At 42.2% G+C, this 27,269-nt stretch overlaps 1 protein-coding gene across 1 annotated transcript in view; it reads right to left on the reverse strand.

The window, feature by feature from the left end:
- Positions 1 to 27,269, reverse strand: part of sorcs3a (sortilin related VPS10 domain containing receptor 3a) — a 213,733-nt gene that overhangs the window by 106,439 nt on the left and 80,025 nt on the right. The window contains exon 2 of the mRNA XM_062388838.1: positions 18,401 to 18,468. Coding sequence (XP_062244822.1) covers positions 18,401 to 18,468 — 68 coding nt within the window. The remainder of the gene's footprint in view (positions 1 to 18,400; positions 18,469 to 27,269) is intronic.

The raw sequence follows: 27,269 nt of genomic DNA on the forward strand, positions 1-27,269 counted from the left end.
ATTAGCAGTGAAATCTCACTTTACTGCTCTCTACAGAAAAGAGTGGTAAAGTATAGAGTCTCGGTTATAAGAAGAGTCGTGACTAAGTGGACGCAGCCCTGGTGTCTGTGTATCAAGACAAATGGACACAATTATCTCATTGTTATGTACGCACATGGGAACAGTGCATGCTTTGATGTTCTTCAGGGAAAATAAAGAATGGATGTAGATTTACTGGATGTTTTGGAAGAAAAGGACATTAAACAATCTGAAAAATAAAATGTTCTCAGAAAAGATTGATAGGAATGTAAAATTAACTTTGTGGTGTAAGTTTGAATCGAAAAACAATTATCACTGCAATGCAACCACCGCCATCAGTAAAGTTCACATTTCCCCTGAGATGAAGCTCAACCATTGTCCCACTTTCCGTCAGTACAGATCTACAGGGAGATTGTTAGAGGTGTGGAGCTCAGACAGGGGGTCAGCTGTGCTTTCACACATCGTTTCCTTGAACGTATTCATCCCATGGTATTTGGAGATAGGTTAATGTCTCTTAACTCACTAAATTACCCAGAAAAAAAAGGCTCTCTTTATAAATAGTTGTAAGTGCTAAGGCACACACTCAAAAATATAAAAGTTCCCTTTTTAATCCGTTCCTCAGTGACTACAGGGACCTCTTTGAATACTTGTTTTGACTGTTTCAAAATATATGAAGGTTACAAACAAACTTTTGATTTATATCTGCCATAACTCCTTTGGATTTACGCTCATCATGCACCCTGCAGAATCCACATTTTAAATCATTCTCCCCTTTTCTGTCAGCCCTGCTTGCCGGGGATGAACGCCTCACAAATGCAAGTGTTTAGTCGAACACCAGCTGTGTCCCTGGTGGAGACCTGGTAAAGGAGGAGTGATAAAAGCCAGGCAGGAGTGTAAGAAGTCTGAGCACACTCTAAATGTCTTTTGTTTGATCGCATGCTCTTTTGCCAGCGTGCCTCCTGTTGCTGAGCACAAGGGTAAATACACCTTTCGCTGCCATTTCCAAAGAGAAGGAGGGGCGACGCCGCTCTCGTGGAGGGTGAGTGGGAGCTATCCTTCACGACCCTGCGGTGCCTTTATCTGGTACCTTTCATCTCTCTGATAAGCAGCTCCGGAGTCAATCATGTGGAACCTATAGCTCAGACATGTGAAAGTGAAGTGTTACTGGGCTAAGTAGGAGGGAGGAGAGGGGAAATTAATAATAAACTTCCCTTTCCAACCTTTACTAAACTTTCTTCCTGTGCTGCAACCCACTCTTGCTGCTGTTCACACAACCACAGTCCTGGCAGCGTCTTAGCGCTGGCGGCAGCCCATCCATAAGCGCTGCAGATCTGAGCCTGTGTCCTCAGCGTTGACTTGTGCAGGCAGCTGGCAGCTGGATTGGGCAAAAAACAAAACGTGCACCTAGCTATGGCGCCCCCGTGCCACCAGCCACATCACCAGCCACCACGGTCCAGCACAACGCTTCAGGGGACTGATGTCAGATTGCTGTCCTCCTGGGAAATATTTGTGTCATCTCAGATAAGCCGTGGAGTCATAGCTCTCAGGCTGCCCACTGCTGGCGACAAACATAGGACATTTTGACTAACATCCACTGGGTGCTCTCATACCGAATTGATTAAGACAACAGGTTTTTGTTTAGATTTAAGGTAAGAGTAATGAAAGTGATGTGGATGGGCGACACATTAAGTTTATTCTTAAACATTAAGAACTGTTTTCGTGCTAATCGCTGTACGGCTGATGGGACGTATAGTTGATTAGTGAAGCAGGGGAGAAGCCCTTGAATTGCATTTTCATGAAATGCCAGTTTGCCTCAAGACTAAAAGCTTCCTGATGAAATCCACCAATTGATGTTATGACAGAGAGAAAATGAGTATGAACTGTGATTCAGGATATGAGAAAAAAGCCTGAGACTGTGTAATTAAAAAGGTAAGAATTTGAATAGCGTGAGAAAGGACCAGACTAAATGACCTCTTTATTAACCATGAGCTTGATTTATGTTTTTTAACCTCATAGGTAAGGCAAGAAGGGAAAACAAAAAGGCGGCAGTAATTCCCGTGAAATTAGTTTGCATGTGATATACGGGATGTTATTTCGGGGTGCCTATAATTCAGTGCTGTCATTTCTATTATATTACCACAAAATATATGATAGGCACAGTCATAGCTGCAAATGCACTGGCCTTGTGTTGATCCAGGTTGACGGCGGCTAATGACTTACCCAGTCGACCGAGTTCTTTTCAGACAATTTCTGTCTGTTAATGGATTTGTGTTGATGGTTTGTGATCCTTGTGAGGTGCATGTATTGGATGCTAACATGCAAAGCAATGACTGAGAGAAGCACTGTAATTGGACAATAACACAACTAGACATACAGGAAGTGAAGTTCATGCCGATTTTTTGAAACACATGATTTACCCCCCAATGCCGACGTTAATTGACACCGTTGGAGCCACAGTGTCAGTGTCAAGGAAGGAATTGATGTTGAGGGAGAGCGGGTCTTCCATTAACAGGGAGATCGTTGGTCTGATCCCAGCCTGTTTTCCAAAGCGTCCCTGAAGTGTCCACGATACTGAACCCCAAATTGCCCATGGGAGTGTGTGAATGTGAGTTGGATAGAAAAGGCCTCGCCATTCGAAACACTGGATGTGTCTGTAAAGTTGTTTTGAGTACTTTGAGTGGTGGATTCGACTAGAATAGTGCATTTAGCTTAAGGTCCCCTCACAGTCCAGCTGATTAAGAGAAAAGGTGGTTCCATCAGTGTAGAGGTGTCTTTGTAGGTGGGTATGACTCTGACTAGTAATGTGTATAAATATATGTAAACTAGGGAGTGCACTATACTGTTTAAATTAAATACATCACTTGAACCTTATGTATCCACTCGAATCTTTGAAATAATTAAAAAATATAAGAGGAATGGAGCCTTTTATAAATATAAACTGTGCAGTAAAGCGCTTTGAGTGGTCATCAAGACTAGAAAAGTGCAATATAAATACAGACCATTTACCATTTATTATAGTATAACAGTCACAGGGGGCACTTATCTGAATTTAAAACTGAAAGTACCCCAGTTTTATTCAATAGCTTAAGGGCCCAGTTTAATTTCTGTGACCCCTGTGTTAATTGTCTAATAACAATATTAATATCAGTGATAAGTTATCTTAAATAATTCGTGTCTCCATCTGGAAATTTTCCTGCTTCTAGCTTCTCATTCTATAGTTGTAATTCACATTTTATTCAAAGTAATTGCTGAAATCAGATGACTTGGCAAATTGGCCAACAATGTCTAGTTGATACGTACAGATATGGTAAACATAATTGTTTTTACAAAAAGTTAATATTCATTTCCCTTTTCAATATTTTATCCCATACTCAGTGTTTGAGGAGAGCCAGCGGCATGTTGTCCTCCCCTCAGTGCTGCCACAGACGTGCTTTTAAAAAGTTCGGGGGAGACCAGGTCAATGACGTTTTGAGGAATATACCCAAATCCAATTGCAAAAGGTCACAGACATCAGGTGGGTCTCTCTGAGAGAGCCGGCCCCTTATTATAGGCACTGACCTGTGAAATATCACAAAGCCTGTGAGCATGCTCAGCAAAATGATGCAATTTGAGAGGATATCACTCCGGGATGGAGTCAGCCCCAGGTGAGCCATATCCACTTCCTCTCACTCTCTCTTTGTGATGGTCCCCTGTATGTAGGCAAGGGAATCCACTCAAACTAAGATGGCCTCTCAAAATGCTTTGCTGCTGCAGATCTGATGTTATTTCCCTTTTTCTTTAGAAATTGTGTTTTAACAGAGATTGGTTATTATCAAAAACTAAACTTATCTTTGTTATATGGTAATAAATATGAAAATGGGTTGTATGTATTTTCTAGAATTCATTGATTTCAATATATGTTATGTGTTGAAGTTCTTCCTCTGATTTATGTGGAAATATATTCCTTTTTCCCATGTTAACAAGGGTTTGCATCATTATTGACTATATCTACACTCAGGATTTTGTCAGTCAGATCAGATTTGATTGTAAAAAATTTACCTATAATTCCCCCCCCCCCCCCTTTTTTCTCAAAAAAACTCATTAATTTAACATACAGATATGATTAAAGATTTTCAAAATGATTTTATTATAGGGTTAGGAAATGTGAAACCAGATCAACATCATCATATTTTGTGTTGTAGAATTGATGGCCTCCTCAAGAGTTACTTTTAGTTTTACACAGAATGTGATGTTCTCTCATAGTAGCCTAAACTGACTATTGGTTGTAAAATTTTTGAAGATCACCTTTAACAAAATTTAGTGCAACACAAAAATCTTCCCAGCACTTGTCTGACTGTTGCCTAATACTTCATAATCACTGTCATTTTCTGTGACACTAATTTCAGGCAGTTATCCTCATTATGAACATTTCTTCCTACCAAACATCATTACAATTGCAATCAGCATGTTAATAAGGGACAAAAAGAGTGAGGAGAATGCTATTTTTCTTTATCATGTGTTAAAATGTGCCTAAGTGACAGAGCAGAGAACTGGCTTGGACTATAGCAAAGTTCCCTGCAGGATACAATGAAAAAGACATTTACAGTGTGTTTATTGGTGATATGGTGTTATCATTTAGAGGTCCACTGGGGCAAAGTTGTTCATTTGCATTCATATGGATTTATCTCAGACACCAGAGAAAAGATAATATTAGTTAAACAGAGAGATAAAGTATTTCCTCTGCGGACAGTGACAGCGAGGCAGTATAGGCTATAAAGTTCTTAAAATCACATCTATTAAAAATCTACAATTAAAACTGTCAGTTGTATTAAGTATTTGGACAGTGACACTGTTTATGAAGCAACTGTGAGGCAGCTTACAAGACACATTCAAGACCACTACTTGTCCAGCATGCAGCGTTGTCAGATTTGATTGATACAAAGTGACCCGGTCACAGCCTCAAACCCTATTACCAAGTTGTGATAAACTTAAATGTCATTTGGTTTTGTCTTTTATATCAGTCACTGCATGCAGAGCTTGTTGAACTCTCCCTGTCCATCTCACTATACTAATCCAAGAAGAGGGTGATTCATTTAATTATAGCCAAACTTTTCACTGAGGAAAAAAACTACCACGTGATATAAAAAGTAGCCCAGACTGTCACAAGATGCCCTGAACCTTTTTACGTAACCCTCCGATGAGAATGAGCTGGGCTGAAAACTCCTCAGTCTGGCAACATTGGTCACATAACCAGCTCCTCATAATGCAAATTCACCCTTTGCTATGTAGTGGTGCTCTTCAACTAAAAGAGGTCTGCTGCACCTGGACAGCTCACCTGACAGCCCTGCTGTTTGTGCTGCTGCCGTTCATATAGCATGGAGCTTGGAGATAAATATGTGTTTGGTCTGTGCCTTTTGTTTAAAATGATGATTTAACATTATAACTAGGTGTAATGTTTAATACCAAGCTGTTTGATGATTAGTTGAGGTTCAATTGAGGGGAGTGTGATTTTGTTAGCACAGGGATCAACATCCTGATACTCCCATGGTAGTGCCCCACCACGAGAGGGGGGAAACAAATTTAGTTTATGCTGGTATAAGGTCTCAAATCTGTGATTACCAGATGAGTTTATCTACAATGGGTCCTATAGATGTGGGTGCAGCAGTGGTGGCTATAAATCATTATTGACAGAGATGGGATACATCTAACATCCATGATTCAGTAAGGTGCTTATTTAACTCATTCTTTGAGTGCAAGTAAAATTGAAAATTGTTCCTTTCAAGTAGGCTAAAAAGGATTGTCACATTTAATGTTAGTTATGTTAGTAAATTGCTAGGTTTTGAAGGCTACTGACAGGTCCATTAAGCAAAGGGCTAGCGCCCCCTGGCCCCACCCCTGGATCCGCCCCTGGGTTGCAGGCTTTGAATTACACATATTACCCGTTGTCACAGCATGCATGTTAAATGTGCCGAAGATGCTACACTCAGACAAAATGTCAGCTAAAGCATATTAAATAAAGATATTAATTTGTATTGAACTTAAATTGCATGACTTAATTTAAAACTTCCCACGACATCAGCATTTAATGACTTCATTTCAGCCTGTTACTCCTTTAAACATCATGTCTCGAAACTGGCTTTAATTCAGAAGTAACACTGCTCGTCACACCCTAGTGGACTATAGGCTGCCAGTGAGTGGAGATTCTGTGCTAATCGCCACATATTCTGCGAGTGACACTAGGGGGCTCACTGCATTCACTTCAGTTTGAGGATTCCGAGTTTATTCGAGCACTGAACCAATTTCATAACTAAATAGTTGTTGAAACATAAAATAAAAAGATATGGACTGGACTTTTGCCACTTCAAATATCAGTGCAACCAAAATAAATCAAAATCATCTCATTCCCAACATTCCCAGCAAAGTTATTCAGTAACATGCTGTGAGCACAACTTCAATATCTCACCACATTAAGCAGAGAAAACAGCAGCTGGTCTTGTTTTGTTTAGGATAAGTTGAAATGTACAGTGAGGGATATACAACCTGACTGTGTAGTTGGCTTTAATTTACCCACGTCTGAATACCTGCAAATGAGTACAAGGCTTGTCATATTTGATACATTTTCATCCACAGAGGGACAATACTCCAGAGGCCAGATGAGAGAGGCTGAGCAACTTTGAAGACAAATTTTCTGTGTTGAGTTGATTTATCGTCAACAATGAATAGCTTGCCTTATTTTTTGTCCCTCTGCCGAACACATATGAAGGCTCCTTTGGAAATTATGCACAGACTGAATGATCAGCTTTCATTGTTTAAGGTCATGATGTTCATTAAAATTGACAGACTGACTAGGCAATAGTTTGACATGCTTCCACCGGTTTGACCTTTGAGAGGAAAAAAAGCTGGTGTTCAAGCTACTAGTCTGGACATTTCCCCCTTGCAGTGATAGAGAGTTTCTTTCACTGCTCTTCGTCAAACCCTATCAGAGCTGTGATCTCAATTAGCCAGCAACAGAGAGACAAAATCATGGACCCGAGCCGATGTGAGACAGTCGGGCTGCTCAGCACTGCTCAGTGATGTGTGGTAGTATGCTAGTTTGCCTTTTATCTCTCTCTTTTTACCCCTTTTTCAAATCACCTTTCTTCAACTTCATCTACTTCTACCATTCCTATCTCAAATTCTCCTTAACGTCCTGTAAATTGGAAAATCAGGCCAGGGTGGACAGCTGCTCCTCTCAGTGAAGGTTTTGTGGGTGAGTGACGGAGCTGGAAGTGCTGCCACTACTGCTGATCTACCACAGAGAGATGTCTATGTTCTCACACCATGGATAAGTCGCTTCAACTCATTATGTCTCCCCTACAGAGTTTCCCTGCATGGTGTATTTAAATGTGATGAGTGTCAGGGTTTATGTGATTCAAATCATCAGTATTTGTATGCAAAAAAAAAAATACTGTTGAGCAGGTCAGACATGCTTTTGATATTGCTGGCTTAGCTTAAATTAAATACTTTTTGTCTGTGGCAGTATATAAAGACAGTAAACATGGCTAAACGTCCTCCCATTATACAAAACTATAGCCAAAATATCCTGTGCAATGGAGCTAACATCTTGCGGTACTGACATAAATAGAGCCCGATACGAAACAGTATAAATTGTGGTGTGGAGCCATTGTATTAAAGTCTTGACGATACACCAGCCTGAAATATCTTCAGCTAATCTCAGCTGCAATCATGACGTCAGTCTTATACGAGCTATCAAAATGCGGAAAACATCTTTGGGGGGAGGGCTGGAAACATTTTTATTTTCAAACGCAGTACGATAGTAGGTGTTCAGTTTAAAAAGGCATGGAGGTAACGATGTCTGAACTACTGAGCAAGCCACATGACTTTCCTGGTACTGCAATACAGCCAGTAGCCAATCAGAATTACCTTTAGTCTCAGCGTACCCTCAAGTTCAGCCCGTGTCATTGATTCAAAAGCCAAAACACATGAAGGTATGTCACTGACATCTGCTGGTGGCCACTGACACCTGATAACATCTACTGGTAGTTGGTAACTTAAATTGTGCAGAATACCTTCAGAAGCACAAAGGGATATTCACCATCTTGTAATATATTCTAAATCTCAATCTCCCATCTGCTAACGTGGAGTGGGTGGGGTTCATGTAGATCTAATAGATGCCCTGTGTGAATGGGTGAATGAAAAACTGTACAGTAAAGTGCTTTCAGTGGTCATCGAGACTAGAAAATCTCTATATAAATACAAACCATTTACCATTGTTTTGTTCCTAAAGGGACCTAATATAAGGCATGATTGAGTTTACTGCTTGAACTGCCTTTAATAACTATCTGACTGGAGGTCACCCCCAGACTCACTCCATTCAAAATCTCTCTCTCTCTCTCTCTCTCTCTCTCTCTCTCTCTCTCTCTCTCTCTCTCTCTCTCTCTCTCTCTCTCTCTCTCTCATTGCATGCTGGGAGTTTGTTGCGTGATTGATTGTCGGAGCGAGTGCGTTTTTCGTTCTTATTTTCTCTTTATTTGTAGTCAATGTTATATTTTTTGAATCACATATCACATTAGAGTCACAGTAGTTTATTTTCTGGTGGTTTGGGTCTCTCTCTGGGTGTCTTTCCCCTCACCAGCTAGTTGCTGGTGTAGCGATGGCCGTCATGGCCAGTGGGAATTTTAAATCACTAACACGTAAACACGGGGTTAAGATTTGTGTGAGTTTCCCCTGCAGCGTAGAGAGCATCGGTCTCGCTGTGGGGGAGAAGGTCGGTCACAGCTGTGTGGTGTCAGCGGCCCGTATCAACAGCGCCGTGGTCGTGTTTTTGGACCGCGTGGAGAAGGTGAACTCCGTGGTCGAGACAGGGATCACCGTGAACGGCTGTTTTGTACAGGTACTGCCTTTGTCCCAACCCGCTACCAAGGTGGTCCTGTCCAATGTCCCTCCGTTCATCACCGATGAGTTCCTCAGTAGAGAGCTGTCCAGGCACGGGAAGGTAGCGTCCCGATACGGAAGTTGTTGTCTGGATGTAAGTCTCCATTACTGAAGCACGTAGTGTCCCACCGCATACATCTCTTGATACTGAACAACCGGAACGAGGAGCTCAACCTCTGCTTCCATGTTAAAGTAGATGATTATGACTACGTGATTTTCGCCACTTCATCGTTGATGAAGTGTTTCGGGTGCGGGGAGGAGGGACACACGGTGAGAGCCTGTCCGAAGCGGAGTGACCCGGCTCCGCCCGGTCCTGATGCGGCTACTAGCGCTGGGGCGGGAGCCCCTGCTGCTCCTCCGGTACCGGAGCGACAGGGACCCGCTGCTTGGCGGGCTGGGCCCGCCGTACCGGCCGATCCCCCTGGGGGGACGGTGGCCGGGGGGCCGGCCGCTGAGGGGCTGGCCCTCACATCTGGGCGCCCGGTCGCTGCGCCACGGTTTTCTCCTCCAACATCTCCGCGGAGAAGCGAGGCTGTGACCGAGTAATCACCAGGGGTGAGTTTTGTTAATACACCGGGTGTGGGGGTGGAGGTGTTGGTGGATGATGTTGTGGTGGAGGATGTTGTGGGTGAGGTAGAGGAAAAGGAGGTCGGAGATAAAGGGGAGGAAGAGGGTGGTGTAGTTATCAAACAGGTGGAGGAGGTGACGGGTGAAGAAAAAAGTGTTGAGCAGGAGGGAGGGGACAGTGGAAGGAGAGGAGGAGAAGCAGCTAAGGGCAGGATGGTGTGGAGTGAGCAGTTGGAGGAGGAGGAGATGGAGGAAGAATCAATAAAGGAAAAGAAAACAGTAAAACGTAGGAGGTCAGCTAGGACAATTTTAAATGAATCAAAGACGAGTAAAGTGCAAATGGAGAGGGATGTGAGTGAAAGTGAGTGTGTGTCTGATAGCAGCGACTTTCCGCCTTTTAACAGCAGTCAAAAAAAGAAAACCCTTAGTGTAGATAAATTTAAATCATTTTTACATCAAACAAAAAATCAGCAACTCAAACTTGAGGAGCACTTCCCAGATCTCGGTCTTTTTATTTCCTCGGCCAGACTCCACGTCAGCCAGAGGGAGGAGTCTGGCCTCACAGACCAGGAAGTTTTTAGACATAAAAAACTGGTGCTCAGAGCAAAGAGACAACTGAGCAGTGATGGAAAGGACAGCAATGTGTGTATTAATTAATTTATTGTTTTCTGTTTTTAATTCTAACATTTTAAACAACATGGATGTTTTTAAAGTTGGGGTTTTAAACGTGAACGGTGCAAGAGATCAGAAGAAAAGAACCTGTATTTATGACACTATGAAAATGAAAAAAATTGATGTCATGTTTTTACAAGAAACGCATAGTGATTTTAATAATGAGTCTGACTGGAGGAGGGAGTGGGGAGGGGAGGCCATTTTAAGTCACAACACTTCTCTGAGCGCAGGAGTGGGCTTCCTCTTCTCCACGGCTTTTAAACCGAACTCGCTGGAGGTCAAACATGTGATCCAGGGGAGGTTTCTATTAGCCAAAGCTCAGTTCGACCATTTTACTGCTGTTTTTATTAACGTTTATGCTCCAGCAACCGGTGCAGAGAGGAAGCCCTTTTTACTGAAAATAAGTAAGATTCTTAATGATTGTGCCATGGAGGATTTTTTATTCTTGGGTGGGGATTTTAACTGCACTGAAGATGCGATTTTAGACCGCAAACATGCAGAGCCTCATCCAGCCTCTCAGCATGCCTTAAAGCAGCTGGTCTGCTCTCACGGCATGGTGGGCGTGTGGAGGAGGATGCACCCAGACTGCAGACAGTACACCTGGTCCCACATCAGAGAGAGTAGGATCTCCTCAGCCAGGTTAGGCAGGATTTATTGTTTTAAACATCATTTTAACATTTTTAAAAGCTGCGCTATCATGCCGGCTGGTTTTAGTGATCATTCACTGCTTTTATGTCATGTTTTTGTCAGGAATGTTTTACCGAAGAGCGCCTATTGGTATTTTAATTCTGTTTTAACATTCGATAAGAATTTTAAAGATGTTTTTATGTATTTCTGGGGTGTTTTTAGACAGAGGAAGGGCGAGTTTAGTAATCTTAGGCAGTGGTGGGACCACGGTAAGACACAAATACGCTTATTGTGTCAACAACACACCCTCAATGTCACAAGAGACGCCACCCGATCTATGAAAGATCTAGAGACCGACATAGTGGAACTAGAACATTTAAGTGAGTCCACCGGAAATTGAGGTTATATTGAAAGCCTCAAAGAAAAAAAAATGATGAAAATGAGGAGCTGCTGACCGCCCTGCAAGGCATGCAGGGACGGCGGGCTCCTGGCATTGACGGACTGACACCAGAGTTTTATAAAGCTTACTGGGGCATTTTATCGCACGATCTTTTACAGGTTTTTAATGAGTGTCTGGCGTCTGGCTCCATGCCAGTGTCCTGCAGGAGGGCTGTCCTCACACTGCTACCGAAAAAGGGGAACCTGCAGGACATCAAGAACTGGCGCCCTGTGTCATTGCTCTGTGTGGATTACAAACTTCTTTCCAAAGCACTGGCCTCCAGGCTGGGGAAGACTATGGAGCAGGTCATTCACAGGGACCAGACCTACTGCGTGCCCCGCAGGTCCATGGTGGACAATGTCCACCTCATTCGAGACCTTTTGGATGTCTCCAGTTCATTTGATGTAGATATAGGCTTGATTTCCCTAGACCAAGAAAAAGCTTTTGACCGCGTTGAACACAGCTTCCTGTGGCAAGTAATGGGGAAGTTTGGGTTCAGCGCTGGCTTCATAGCTAAGATCAAGGTGCTGTACTGTGACGTTGAGAGCGTGTTAAAGATCAACGGCAGTCTGAGTGCTCCTTTCAGGGTAGGTAGAGGGGTCAGGCAGGGCTGTGCTCTGTCGGGGATGCTCTACGCACTCTCCCTGGAACCTCTCCTCCGCAGAATAAGATCTAGCATTCAAGGTGTGTTTTATCCTGGTTTTAGTGGCAACATGATTTTATCGGCTTATGCCGACGATCTTATTGTTTTTATTAAAGACCAGACGGATGTAGATATTTTAGCCAAAATCTTAAATGATTTTAGCATGGCATCGGCCGCGAGGGTCAATTGGAAAAAAAGCGAAGCCCTCGCAGTCGGGGAGTGGCCTGGCGGTCTCCCAGTTCTCCCCCAAAACCTGAAATGGAAGAGGGAGGGCATAAAGTACCTCGGGGTGTTTTTAGGAAACAACGATATACATAAGAAGAACTGGGAGAACGTCACAGAAAAAGTAGAAAACAAACTGTTAAAATGGAAATGGCTGCTCCCAAAAATGTCTCTTAGAGGAAGGGTACTGGTTTTAAATAATCTTGTGGCATCCCAACTGTGGCACCACCTAATGTGTGTGGAACCCCCCCCCCCTGGCTTGCTTTCCAATTTACAAAAGAAAATGGTGGATTTTTTCTGGGGGGGTCTACACTGGGTGCCACAGGGGTTGCTGTTTTTAGCCAGGGAGGAGGGGGGACAGGGCCTCGTCCACCTGGCCAGCCGGACTGCAACTTTTAGACTTCAATTCATTAAAAAGTACCTCACAGGTCCAGCAGATCTGGTGTGGAGAGATGTGTCTAGCATCATCCTTAGGCGTGCCAATAACCTGGGGTTGGATGATGCTCTGTTTTTAACAGATTCTAAATTCTTAAAGTTAAGTGGGTTGCCTCCTTTTTATCAAGGTGTTTTTAAATCATGGGCCCTTTTTAACAAAAAAAGGTGTCGAAAAGCAGACTCTCTGTACTGGTTGTTGAGAGAACCAATCGTGAATGGAGCCAGACTGGACGTCAGGGGCACAACAACACCCGGCCTTATGGCGGCGCTGACCCGGTCTGGAACGGTGACCTTACAGCAGCTGGATGCAGTGGGGCCGGCACTCAACAACACCCAGGCCCTGGGCTCCCTGCTGGGGCTGCAGTCTACCCGGATGGCCCAGAGAATCCTGGAGCTCTGGACCCAGAGGCTCTCCATGCGTGAGAAAGACCTCCTGAGGGCCTACCAGAGGGGGGAAACCGCACCAGAGGCTGCAGACCCCTACCCAGAAATTATCCTGAGCCCAGGCCTGGGAGAAAAGACCGGCCCCCTACTAACTGAAATAAATACACACAAACTAACATTACACAAAATGGACAAAGAGACACTGTACAGGAACTGTGTGAAAAGCATCCACCAGACCGGACTGAGCAACAGACCACCCACTGTGTGGTCACGGGGGTTGGGGGAGCATGGACCCTGCCCGCAGTGGAGGATTTTATACAAACCTCCCCTCAAGAAAAGAACAGGCGACCTCCAGTGGAGAATTTTACACGGCGCCGTCGCTTCCAACGCTTTTATTTCTATTCTTAATCCCACCGTTTTAAGCAAGTGTCCTTTTTGCGACCTACGCGAAACAATTTATCACGTTTTTACTAGGGATGAGCGAGTACAGCATTATCTGTATCTGTATCTGTATCTGTTAACCATATGAATTATCTGTATCCGTATCCGTACTCGGAGTGGGCGGGGCCTAACCCAGAAGTGGGTGTGATTTAACCCGGGAGTGTGTGTGTGTGTGTCTGTGTGTGTGAGTGTGTGTTTGAGTGAGTAAGAGAGAGACATAGAGAGAGAGGGGGAGTGTGTGTGTGTGTGTGTAGCTTAATTTGTAATATTTTTTATACCACTACTACCTAGAATGTGTCAGACACTCAGTGCCTGAAGTAAAATAAAACTGGTTAGAGCCAACTGACGGTTTAAAAAAAAAAAAAACTCCAACGACTGGCAGAGAGAGCGAGAGAGAGAGAGAGAGAGAGAGTGAGAGAGCGTAGCCAGACGCTAGAGAGTAGTCAGACACTTAATGCGTGAAAAAAAAAAAAAAAACTGTTTAAAAATAAAAAATCTCCGACAGGCAGAGACGCAACGCGAGTCGCTTTCTACCAGCACCACGTCTGAACGAACCCACGTTTAACAGAACTCTACTAATTAATAAGTAAGTACAAACTGAAATAAAAACAAACTTCAAGCTGAAGAAACCCTAAACGTTAACCGAAAAGACCCGCGAACCTGAGTGACTGAGAGAGACAGAGAGCTGTTCTGTGAGTGAGTGAGCAGAGCGGTGTGTGAAGGGGAGGAGCGCTGTGACGCTGTGTGAGGATTTTCATTCAGTCCGAGCACAGATAATGACTCGTATTACTCGTATAATACTCGCGCTCGGCAAAAGTGCTTTATCCGTACCGGATACTCGTTTCAGCCGAGTATCCGGCTCATCTCTAGTTTTTACTGAGTGCAAGAGACTGACAAGTTTCTTCGCTCTTTTAACTGCGGTTTTTAGTGATTTTAACATCACTTTTACTGAGAAGGTTTTTATCATGGGAGCGGCCTACAACAAAACAGATAAAGATAAGTGGCAGCTCCTGAACCACCTCTCAGGTGAGGCCAAGATGGCCATTTACATTAGTAGAAAAAACAGGGTAGAGAACAAGAACGGGCAGGAAGCGGGGGCGGTGTGGGTGGTAAACCTCCGGGCCAGACTCAGACTCGAGTTCGGTTTTACACGATGATATCTGATCTCGAGTCTTTTAAAAGAATTTGGTGTTTTAATGACATCCTCTGCATCGTCACCAACAATGAGCTGTCCTTTCCACACTTTTTAACAGACTGAGTTTTTTTAACAGCAGCACTTTTTCTATTTATTGAATAATGCTGTAAACAAGTGTTTTGTAAAATGAAGAATATGTAAATAAAGTGTTTGTGAAAAATCTCTCTCTCTCTCTCTCTCTCTCTCTCTCTCTCTCTCTCTCTCTCTCTCTCTCTCTCTCTCTCTCTCTCTCTCTCTCTCTGTCTCTCTCTCTCTCTCTCTCTCTCTCTCTCTCTCTCTCCCCTTCTCTCTGTCTCTCTGTTCTTCTAGTTACACATTCTGATGTGGTTGATCTACAATTTCAAACAACAAAGTAAGTTATGTGCCCGTCCTGTGAAATCTCTGTAGCAGTGGGCAACCAGTGCTAGTACCAGTGACAGTGCACTGTTACCCAGAATGACTCACCATCCCATGCAGTCTGCCACTATTGGAGCATGGTGTTAGCTCAGGCAGAGCATTGACAAATTAGGTGATTGCATTAGAGGTGTGGCCACAGATGCGTAGATGCACAGAAATGTGACATGCTTGTTATGGAGGTCATGGAAGTTCAACCCTTTTGAACAGAGAGTTGATTTATTGCAATTTTTAAATGTGCCTGTTAGATTGATAAAAAAGTGGCCTGTGTCTTTGTGACGCAGACGATAACCTTAATATTAGCAAGTTAATAAGTCGCATGGCGTTTTATCTATTTTCTTCAGTCTAACCGTGTGCTTCTGTTTTGTGCCATGGACAGACACATCTGTAAGCCTATTCATTCACATTAAATATCATTCTCAGCACCAACCTGTCTTGGTTTTTACTCACCATTATCGCTACCAAAAACCTATACCTCGGAGGCTGTATGTACTCAAAGCTGATTTATATGAACTTGGATGTTAAATGTAAATTTTAAGGATTAAAATGTTGGTACGATGTATGAAATGATTGTTTGTGCCTGTCTTGCATGCATGCAGTTTAGAGATAAAGATTGCAGAGGCTATCTGTTCATCAATAATTAAAGAAGTGTTTTCAGCTTATTTAATGATCCATATTGTCTGCTGCCAAAGGAGTTCTTCCCTGTTTTACTGCAGGACATCAGCACTTATTCAAACACCAAAACACTGCAAGGTTTTTTCAACCCAGGGGCCAAATTATTAAGTGGCTCTCTGAATGTCAAAAATGGTTAGCAGTAGCTTTGGCGCCTCTCATCACTGTCAAACTACCACTTCAAGCTGGGCAGAGTAAGCAAAGTTGAAATGTGCAAATGTTTTGTGCTTTAACAGGGCTGTCGACTCAAGAATCTCAAAGGTAAAATGGCATACAGATATAATATAGGAGACCAAGGAATCTTGTCACACTTGGTGGGATACGTAATACTGGACATTGCAGCGAATAGAACAACAGCATATTCATTGTTGGGTTTGGGTTATTTTCTAAAAATTATTTAGATTATTTTCCAGATTTAAATTCAAGATTAAATTCAGGTGAAGAAAAAAAAGAATCAAGAACTTGGCCATGAAATTATTTATGCAACAACTCGACAAATCATTTCAAACAAACTTTCAAATGAAACTTGTCATGCATTCAAACAAATCTCAAAACAGGTCTCAGGTCTGTTGGGCTTGTCAGAATTTAGAAACCTGAGTCTCTCTTAAGAGGCGTTCATAGGGCTTGGTTATTGCTGGGGCCTGGTAAGAATGGGTTGGTGGAAGGATTTGAAAGAGCTGCATTGGTTCTGGGGTCATCTGATTACATATATTCCAAGCGTATTCCAGCATTCTGACATAAAGGTCTGTTTGCCTAACACCTCCTCTTGATTGTCACAGAAAGCCTTGACATTCTCCTTGTTAAACATACTCGCCCTGGCAAGTCCAAGTTGCCTCTAGTGTTTTGAGATTTTGTGGGCTACTTTTATATGAAAATTAAACCACTTGCTGCTGACCTTTTCTTTTTCAAGTAAGACTGGTGGACACTACAGCTTGCGGGCCAGGACAAATGTGTTAGCTGATCTCAAAAGGTACTGCTGGAACCGCAGCTCCAAGTTTGCGCAAAAACTCTGCCATGGAGATTTAGATTGGACCCACATAGTCTTGACGGTGTGTCTGACTTTCTATTCAACTTCAGTAGAGGTCTCACGATAGCCATTATACTATATTGTGTTACATTCTAAAGCAAGAAAATGGCAAAAGTCAAAGACAAGAGTAGCATTAGCATCAGTAAGAGACTAGGGGAGGATTTAAAAAAAAAAGAGGTTTAGAGAGTGCTTTCCCCAGACGGGATATATTGTCAGACGGAAGAGATGCATAAAACTAAGAACCAAGTGTTCTCTGGTGGTGAAAACATAACCAGAGTACAAACTTAAAGCCCCGGTCTCCACTATTGTTCCCCCCTTTCAAATAGAGCTGTTGGGGATTGAACCAACCATTGTAACTGTTTGCTCAAATGGGGTCGGATGTCCTTGGGAAGTAAACAACTGCTTTCCTCAACTACTCCTGTCCGCAGGACTACTCTCTATTTTCTTTCATTTCCTATTAATTTAAACATGAGAGGACACTCTGATGACTATCACTTAAGATGCAATGTTTTAACAGTATTACCACATAGGGATATATACAGCTGCAAACCCACATAACTGACTGTTAAAAAAAAGTTTCCTTAGCAGCTGATTTTATCAGTGTGGAAAGAAATACTATCAGTTCAGTTCTAGTATTAATACATATCATCATGCAGTTATCACATTCTAACACTTTCAGACATGACCTTAACTGTCTGACTCCAAAATAGTGTTCCATTTCTAAAGGCTTGTTATCAACTTAACGTGTAACTCTATACACTATTGTGGTTAGTTAATGATTTGCTAAGCCTTGAAGCAATGCTTGGTTAGGGTAACTAAGGTAGGTTGAAAACGACTTAGGCATGATAACAATTGCAGCATTTTAAAGCAGATAAAGTCCACATAAAATGAATTGCTCCCACTTTTGCCTGCACTTTTGTGGGGGGTTCTTTAAATGCAGAGTTACGGACAGTGCCCCATGCATTGCACTTCAAGATGTGGACAAATGCAAAGCCTGACAGACCTACTGTCATTAGTTACAGTTGCTAAATTATGACTGGATGATCGCATTGGGGGTATATTTTGGAGCATGGTCAATTACCTCAAGGAACTTGTTGCCAATATGTCCTTGGTCTCACTGGGAAACCTTGTCAAATAGCTCAGTAAAGTAATGTAAAGTCTTACATAGGAATACGTGTATGTGTGTTAAACAGTCTATTAAAATTTTAAAATGGGTTACATGCAGTTTCAACTCATTATGGATGTGTTTTCCATCTTTTTGCTGGTGTTTTTTGTATACTTTACAAGCTTGTTGCTTAAGAGGTGTGTGTGTGTTTGTGTTTTGTTCCCAGGATGGGTAAGGAAGCGAGGAACATCAGATAATACACCAGAAGAAGAGCGTTGAGAATAGCTGTCCCCATTATGCGTGCCCTGTCTGACCGTGTATGACACCTGATCGTACTGATCACGGCACCAGAGAAACGAGTGAGTGCAGGATACAGTGTCTGCAGACAGGTGAGGAATGACACTGGTGGTTTAAAGCTACAAGCGAATTAATGTGTAGGGAAAAAAATAGGCAGCATTTTGTCGGAGGCTGTCGGTCCGTTGTCGGTCTCTCGAAAATATGTTAAACTATCAATAACAGAAACATCAAGCAAATCCGAGGATCCTCGTGCAAGGCTTATTATACTCTTTGTCATCCGGACCACTTCTAACGCACTCAAAGGCACTTAGTTGCAAATATTTAATGAATATCATTTCCTTTCTACTCACCTCCAAAGAGTGCTCTCAGTGACGCTGCCAATATGAAAGTCGTACAGCTTTGTTAGAATCAGGATCACCTGAAAAGAGAGGGAATCAAACCATTACAAAATATATTTCCATGAGATAAGGTGATACAGTGAGCTGAGATCAAACATCAAAATATATATTTAATGAATTGCTCCTCACGACCCTTGCGTAGCACCAGAATGTAATGTTTAATAGTTAAAGAGATTGAGTATCTTGGGTTGTTGTTCACAAGTGAGGTTGAGTTTAGCAGCATATGGACTGGTGTTGCATCAGAACGGTACTCGATAACGATTAGTCAGCCAGCTCCCATCTTTTCCACCTTCACCTATGGTCATGAGCTCTGGATGATGTATGAATAAGATATCCCGACAACAATAAGAAAAAGTACTTTTTCAGTAGCATGCTGGGAGGTAGCTTGTTGTATAATTAGCACTATAACCAGTCGAATGCCACTTTGTAACTTAGTGTTTCTCTTGACGGAGCACGCTTCCATCCTTGCCCCAGTGGAGCAGCTTGATCCAATGGTCTCTGTGTTCTAAGCTTTGGTCTCTGCTCTTCATCAGCAGGTTGGCACTTTGATAAGAACTGTGAAAGTCCTCCAAGCAAATAACTAGACATGAAGGCCAAGTCTGCCAAAACAGATGTGATACGCCATTCCAGAGTGGACGATCACAACTCTGTTGACAGGGGGAGGAAGTAAAAACCAAACAAGTAACACATACAAGTAAACATACAAATATTTTGCATACATTTTTTTAAACTGTAATTCTACTCAAGTACACTTTAAAGCCAGTTTCTACTTTTACTTCACTAAATTGGCCCTAGCACCTTCATCCCAATGAATCTGTTGACTAATCTGGGAAAAGCTTGAGGATCTACTTAGTGAAGTGGGTTTCACTGAGGTGCCTGGCAGAAAAAGAGGAACCACCAGTCAACCACAATACCGACACACTGGGATGAGGGGGGCAATCCAAGTGAGATCTAGTAAGATCCTCGACTTGCCTAACAATGTGAAAAATAGTTGTCAAGCTAATATGAAACCACAAAAAAAGAGCGACTTTGGCACATATGCAATTATTTAGCATTCATCACACATTTTTGACCTTAGTTCACAGTGACAACACTTCCTTTTACATTGTAGTTCCTATTTGCATTCATCAGTTTGTGTGTTGTAAACTGTATGGCTCTCTTTCACTGCCTAAATCACTGCTGCTCTTCCTTATCAGCATCCATGTCCCGCTTTAGCATGTCCCTCTCTGCAAAAAAGCCTCTGCCAGCTTAAAAAAAAAAGGACAAGCTTGACTTCAGTCACTTCACTAAAAAGGGATGCAGGAGGTTTGGCCTTGACACTACACAGCCATTGGCAATTATGGCTGAATTAGGAGAAACCAAGTCCCTGCATATATTGGAAAGGAACCAGTGTCCTGCCATGCTCAACCTCTCATGTCCTCCTGAAGCTCTAAGGCCCAGGGACTTTCAGGACCTTTCAACCTCAGAGAGCCTCACTATCCCCACAAGCCCTGTGAAGCCCAGCCGCACACCAGGGACCCTCTGATGGCTCTTGTGGGAACATGTGCCACATGCCCATGGTACACTCCTACTAAGACTGTTAGCATACAGTATTGGTCTCTTGCCCTGTGGCTACACCACACATAAAAACTGGCTTGTGTGTGTATTTAGATGCATATTTCTTTTCAAGAGCCCTTTTGCATGTTGCTGTAGTAATAGTGTGTGTGTGTGTTTGTGCGTGTGTGTGTGTGTGTGTGTGTGTCATAAAAATCTCATCTCATCCCCACTTTACATTCTGAGACACAAATTCAATAATACAAAAAACATAATCTACTTTTGTCCTTTCTAATTTTGTAAAAAAAAATCTAGAAATGTGCCTTTTCAACTGACTTTAAACATGACTTTTGATGCATCAAGCCAGAAAACTGAATGAAAAGCCTTGGACTTTTCAACTAAAAGTCATCTCAGATACTCTCACTGTTTATTTAAATGTGTGGTCACAGCTGTCTGTGATCTTTGTGCAACAGACAGTGGCGGTAATTGACAGACTGCTGCACAGTGAACCATCAGGTATTGCAGTGAACAAAATGAAACACAGTGAATCAAAGACTGACCAGATTAATCTGCTTTTAAAAGCGCCTTGTTTGTAGAATTTAAATCAATTAATCCTGCTTCATAATTCATTTGACACAATTCAAAGGCAATGCCTTTGGCATCAAAGTGACTGATCAAAGTGAAACAAAAGATTCAGAAGTTGAATCCTAATCAAGAAGCACAATAATCTTCTCAAATACATCTCCTCAGACACTTTTGTATTTTAGCTCAGACTGTTTCAAAGATGTCCACTTTCTACACTCTATTCAGAGTGTATAAAATGTCTTGCTACTCCAGTTTTGACAGTCTCGTACACAGAACGAAAAACAAGCTTTTATTAGTCTGCAAACACGAGTCAGGATAGTCGACAACAAAATGGCAGCTGGAACTGATCATTATCTAGAAGTGATTAAGCTTCTCCGCCTCTCTGTAGCATGTCAACAGCTGAGCAATTACTTTGTCAATTGGAAAGAGCTGTTTATGGGATAAAACGTCAACTTGTGATGACAAGTGCCACCAGTTGATGCAGAGGCAGGCCCAAAAAAACCTGAAACATTTTACACAGGCATGACTGCACAGGAAAATTAAGCCGTTCACTTAAGTGTAAGTGGATAAACACACTATGTGACGATTTCCAATGATTGTATGGATCGTAAATAGAAACAAATAGAGGGCTGAAATAAGGTGGTGACAACAACACTGCCTTTGTTTTCTTTCTTCTTCTTCTTTGTTCGATTAATAGGCAGTTGGCAACCAACATCAAGGTGCATTACGACCATCTACTGTGACCTGCTCCTCCTCCTCAAACTGCCTCTTAAACTATAGGGTCCCTGGTTCACTGCTTCTTTTTCCTTTTCTTCTTCTACTTTGTTTGAGTTTATTGGCAGGTGTCAACCAACATCAGGGTGCGTTACCACCATCTAATGCTGAACTTCTCTTACCCTTTTCATTACTTCACACCCCCCAAGGGGGTGAGGGGGATCACTGCCCCCTCGCAAACCCACTTTTGTCCAAAGGTGCTCTACAGCAAATAAAGCACTCTGTAATATAACAACACAGTGGCAGATGACCTTTAATCTTAGAAAAATAAAGCTCCATTATCAGCTTTTAGGAACTATCTGCCTATTGTTGCAGGCAGTTCTGGTCACCGGCAGAGGAAGGTTAAAGCTTTAATGACGTCTCTTAATCCTAGTGATGCCACTAGCCTGTCCAGCTCTAACAGAAGGGTCAATGTGTTCAGGCTGGGCTGCTAAAGTCTTGGTAGTTATAGGGAAATACTACAGTATATATAGTTGCGCTAAAAATGTAAAGCTAGAGTTGCATCATGTGTAATGATTGAATCAAGGACTGGATTTCTAAAGAAAGAAAGAACGTTTTTTTAGCACTTTTATGGAGTCTGTGTGACCGTCATGTTCCACACCTCATACTACGCCTTGAGCCATCGGTACATGGTGTTCCCCGAATATGATAATGTCAAGTCTCCATGTTACCTTTAAATGATGGGATGACTTTAAGAATAAGAAAAGAATTGCACTCAGAGAACTGGAGCTAGGTGAAACGCATTAGTGTCTGACTGTGACAGACAATGTTTAAATGCTTCTCCGTTTCCATCCCGCTGTGCACTTAAGGGCAACATGCCCAGCATCAGCATGTGTGTGCATGTACCGTGCACACACATTATGTACATGGGAATAATTCCCTTTAGCCTTGAATGGATATGTCTGCCTCAAACAACAAAGAAAATACAAGAAAAAAATTGTGTTCACAAGTCACCGCTCTGAATGTTAACTCACCAGCATCACATGCAAATTAAATGCATGCAACCATTCAGACGAAGGCCGTCGCTGGTTGGAAGGAAGAGAATTAAGATGTTCAAAGAGTTGTGTATGTGTGTCCAGCAGGGTATGCTGTGGTTGTTTGTGTTAGAGTCCCATGAAGGCCAGACAGACGAGGAGACTGCAGCACTCAACCCCTTCTGGACATCAGTCCCAGGGCTCCCTCTCAGCTCCCTCTTTCTCCTCCGCTGTCACTCTCTTCCTGTCACTCTGCTCCTTCATGCTCCCTCTCACGCTTTCTGTCTCCATCTCCCCCTATGTGAATTACTTCCCCCCTTCTTCGATTTCGCTCCCATCCTCCCCTTGAAGTGAAGTCCTCTCTCTCATTTATTCCATCAGTCATGCATCTGTCTTCCCTTGTTCCCCTTTTCCCTTGCCAGCCACATCTCACCCCACCATTACCTTACCCACCCTGAGAATTCCTCCCAACTAAAGCCCCTTTTATTTCTCTTCATCTGGGCTTGTCGCCTTCTTCTTCGTCTCACACTGTTCTCCTTTGGTTTTTCTTATCTCTTATCTTTATTCATTCAGATGTTTCTCATATTCTCTCCCTGTCTCCCATCTTCTTTTACTACTACTTGTCGGCCTTGTTTTGTTGTCCTCCTCTCTTTTCACCCACCACTTAGTTTTGACCCTTTCAATTAAACAAGCATAAACTTTGAGTAGTATCCACACGCAGATGCTAAATGATAGTAATTCATGGTTGTGGATGGAGGGAAAACATCATCAAGATTCAATTTTTTTAGCAGCAGTTTAATGCAACTTTAATTGAAATCCCTTTGTTTTTGTATAGGGTAAATTTCTGACTTCATTGATGATTGTATGATATATACTGAGGAGTACATTCCTGATGAATATAATATTTTGATTGACTCATCTGGAGATTGGGCATATGTTCCCAAATAATATCCCACCATCAATGTGTTGTTGAGTCATCATAAATAAACACAGAGAGGGCTGAAAACAATACCCTTCAAACGGTCCTAGGATTTGTGCCCTACAGCCTCCAGGTATTTCTATATCACATTCAAATTACAGTTTTTTTCGATTGCTTAAGCACGATTTTCAAAACAGGGCCCGGTGTTTCAAACACTAAACACAATCAGCACAACCACACACCCAATCAGCAGAACACCTCAGATCCTTTGCAAAACTAAACACTCTTGTAAAAACTATACACTTATTTATCAAAACAATATTATTTTGCCATATGAAACAGACACGCTTCATATTACTTAATTCTGCTTTAGCCAGTTACACAGTGCTGTTGCTAACCTTAAACACTTTTAGCAATTCCAGTTCTCAGTGATTAGACTACTGTAAGTGAAGTACTCTGAGAAAGTGCAAATATACAATGAATTCACCAAACACTACACAAGACCAATGCTGCAGACTCATGAAAATTGAATTTATTTCTCTCTATATCCCCAAATCAGTCAACATGTCAACATGGAGAATCACAACAAAACATGTCCCAGTTGTCATGCTACTACAGGAGTGTGCATAACACTGTAAGCTCGACAAATATCAGACAAGCAGAACATTCTGTATCCGGTAGAGTTTCAATGAGGGGAACCTGGGCCTGGGGCCGGAGATCGTAAACCCTCCACCGCCATGCAGAGAAAAACTCTTTGATTGGGTTTAGAAACGGAGAGTATGGTGGAAGGTATGGTACTGTAAACTGTGGATGGTGTTGAAACCAGTTCTGGACCAGAGCAGAGCGGTGGAATGACTCATTGTCCCAGATGCCAATGTATTGCATCTGGTGCATGTGATTTACTGCTGTGATGATGTTGTGTAATCGGTCAAAACATTTGAGAATGTGAGGTGTGTTGTAAGGGCCCATGTTGGTGTGACGGAGTAGGACCACATTCTGTGTAGTGACAGCACAAAGGGTGAGGTTACCCCCACGTTTTCCTGGGACATGGATTATAGCCTCGTGGACAATGATATTTCTGCCTCTCCTTTTTGATTTTGTCCTATGAACCCTGCCTCATCTATTTATATGAATTCATGTGATTTCCTCATCCATCTGTAAAACTCAGAAATACAGTGAAAGACAAGATTGTGTAGTTCAGCATAGGTCGGGAATACAGTACATTTACATTATGAAAGTTATGTGTGCAGTATGCAACATCACACACAACATCATTACTAATGCCACAGCCGCAGCCTTCTTCACCTCCGAGGATTCTCCCTCTCACCCTCACTCTTCTTCTTTTTTGAGCACAAGCTCCATTTTGGTTGAAAACAGGTGAACTCAGCTGCTGCATTGCTATAGTGCTTAAACCTGATAGTTGTGTCTATAATTAAGCAATGTGGTGTTTAAACGCCAAATGGTTAAACATGTTGTGTTTAACCAATTGGCTCATAGGGTGGTCATTTGACAGGCTGTGCTTAGGAATTGCAAGGAAGTGACATCTTGATATCCTTCTGTGTTTAATGTATACAAGTGTGTTTAGTGTTTTGATGATCAATGTGTGTATTGTTTTGCAAAAAGTGTGAAGCTGACATTGTGCTTATAGTGGTGCAGATCTGGGCCATGTTTTGCTCCTTGAGTGTCAGGTTTGATAATTGTGTTATACTTTGGATTTTATTGTTTATGCAATCGGAAAAAACTGTAATACATTTGGACCACGACTGGTTGCAACTCAAACATACACATGTACAGTAAAACCAACATTGAGCATTGAGAAACTTTTCCCTCCACAGCAGATGAGTGTGAAAAAACAGCCTTGTTGGGTCAAACTTTGCACAAATCACCCTGCACTGAGAACCTCAAACATCCAACTGAATTAACAATAAGCAAATACACATTTGTTTTTGCAGAAGGGACTTACTTTAATCTGTTCTTTCTACTAAAGGTTCTTAAATCCTTTTTCTTTGAGTCAAACTTTTAGAGTTACTTATACCTTTTTGGAGCAGAAGCTCTTTATTTGATTGCTCTATCCTTGACTGGTACAACATAGGTTTCTACCTGAGGAAGTGGCATGGAGTTTAGAAAAGAGCTGGGGGATCAATATGACGCTGCAAGGTGAGGGGAAGGTCAATTGATAAACCAATCAAGAAGCCTGCATGGCAGGAATGAGATTGTAAGCCTGTCTTCTTTATCACAGCAGTTGGATGTGGAGACAGTGGGAGGAATAACCTTTCCAGCAGGCCGAGATAAACCTGTCATATTACGCTATGTGCTGCCCCTTTCATCCAAAAACTGTTTTTAGGTGCAGCCATTTCACATTAGGAGACTAAATCCTACCCCAACTTTTCAGCTTGAGATAGAAACACTACCGTTACCAAGACAACTGTCTGTAAAGCTGCTGCGAATGTTCTCAAACGCTTGAGCCATTTTGGATCCGCAGTTTCTGAAAGAGTGCAGTAAACCCGCTGAGCACATCTTCAGAGAGGATTCATAATTTGTCAAAAGCATGGACATTCTGGCACAGGTGAAGCTGAAAGACAGAACATACTCTGGCTTGCTGCCCAAATCTTTGCTGCTCTGCAATGAAGTTGCTGCCTATATTCAAAACATAATAGGCATTCTGAGCAAAAGGGTGTTACACACTGTAGCAATTTCAATGATTTTCCTTTCCTGCCTGATGCTACATAAAAACATAAAGGAATAAAGAAACAGCAGTGTCAGTCCTTCAGATTCAAATTTCTTGGCAATGATTTCATCTTTCTTGGAGCACAGTCAGGATGTTGTTTGTTGCAAGAGTGTAAGGTAAGACGCCAGCCACATTCCAAGACCTAATTAGGGCTTAACTAAGTCTAAAAATATTTGCAGACTGAAAAGGAATTCTACATTGTCTTAAATAAACACAGCGAAAAAATTCCATCGCTTGTTAATGAGGGGAAAACATTTCACATTGTTAATAATAGCCGTCATTTGCATGGGGCTATTTTTGTCATTTCAATGTCAAGCAGGACACCAGCCGCTGTGACCTTCCATCTCCTCATTTCTCCGTCCCATGGTGCATCTGTCTCCCGGGCCGGCTCAAGAGGAAGTCAAGCGAAGCAAAGACTATCTGGCGAGCGGCGGAGCCTGCACTGGGGGTGAGAGCTTATCAAAGTGCAAGCAAGAGAGCAATAAAGACAAAGCCTTTGTGGACTCCCTGCCTTTCCTCCAACACACACTGTAACACGGAGGAAGATAGGAAGAAATGGAAGCTGTGCAACTTCACTGACACACAGACACAGACTCGCTTCACATCACAAAATAAATTAAAAAACATCCAACAATCTCATAAACCATTTTGTAAGAATAAAATATGTTACAAAGTATCCTGTGTTTCTTTGCTCTACATATCTGTTTTTGTATGTCTTAGAATTCTCTCCATGTAGGGTTAATTCAGTGGGAGCCCACAATGACAATTTTTGAGATGTACAAAGAGATTTATTTTCTCTGAGGGAGCTGTTATTATAAGAATGTAGCCCTGCATCTTCACTAATTAGAAAAACAGGACTGTGGCTACTGCAAGCAAATTATACCTCCTGTTGCAAAATAGACTGTGGCACGGAAAAAGCAGAGAATGTCACAAATAAAATATTGTATGGTATAACCTTTAAATTTGAAGTATACTAAAAGTGACATCAGTTGCATGTTTCATTTATCCTTTTCTGACATTTGTTACCTTGTTCTCTGCATTCAGATTAGTTTATGTCGTATCAGATTTCAGCACATTCAGTGCACATGTGCTGTATTATGAAGGTTAATTGACAATTTTGGCAAAAAAACTTTAAAATCCAGGCAATTTGCTATAGGTCAGGGGTGGGGAACCTTGAGTCTGTATATAGTGTATGAGGAGCTGAGGATTTGTTTAAGCAAGTTGTTATTGATATTGGTATTGCAGTGCCTTCAGGGACGGTGCACCAGCACAGTAGATGGCAGTAATGCACCTTGATATTGGTTGCCA

The sequence above is a fragment of the Platichthys flesus genome, chromosome 5 (assembly GCF_949316205.1).
Source record: "Platichthys flesus chromosome 5, fPlaFle2.1, whole genome shotgun sequence".
Classification (NCBI taxonomy): domain Eukaryota; kingdom Metazoa; phylum Chordata; class Actinopteri; order Pleuronectiformes; family Pleuronectidae; genus Platichthys; species Platichthys flesus.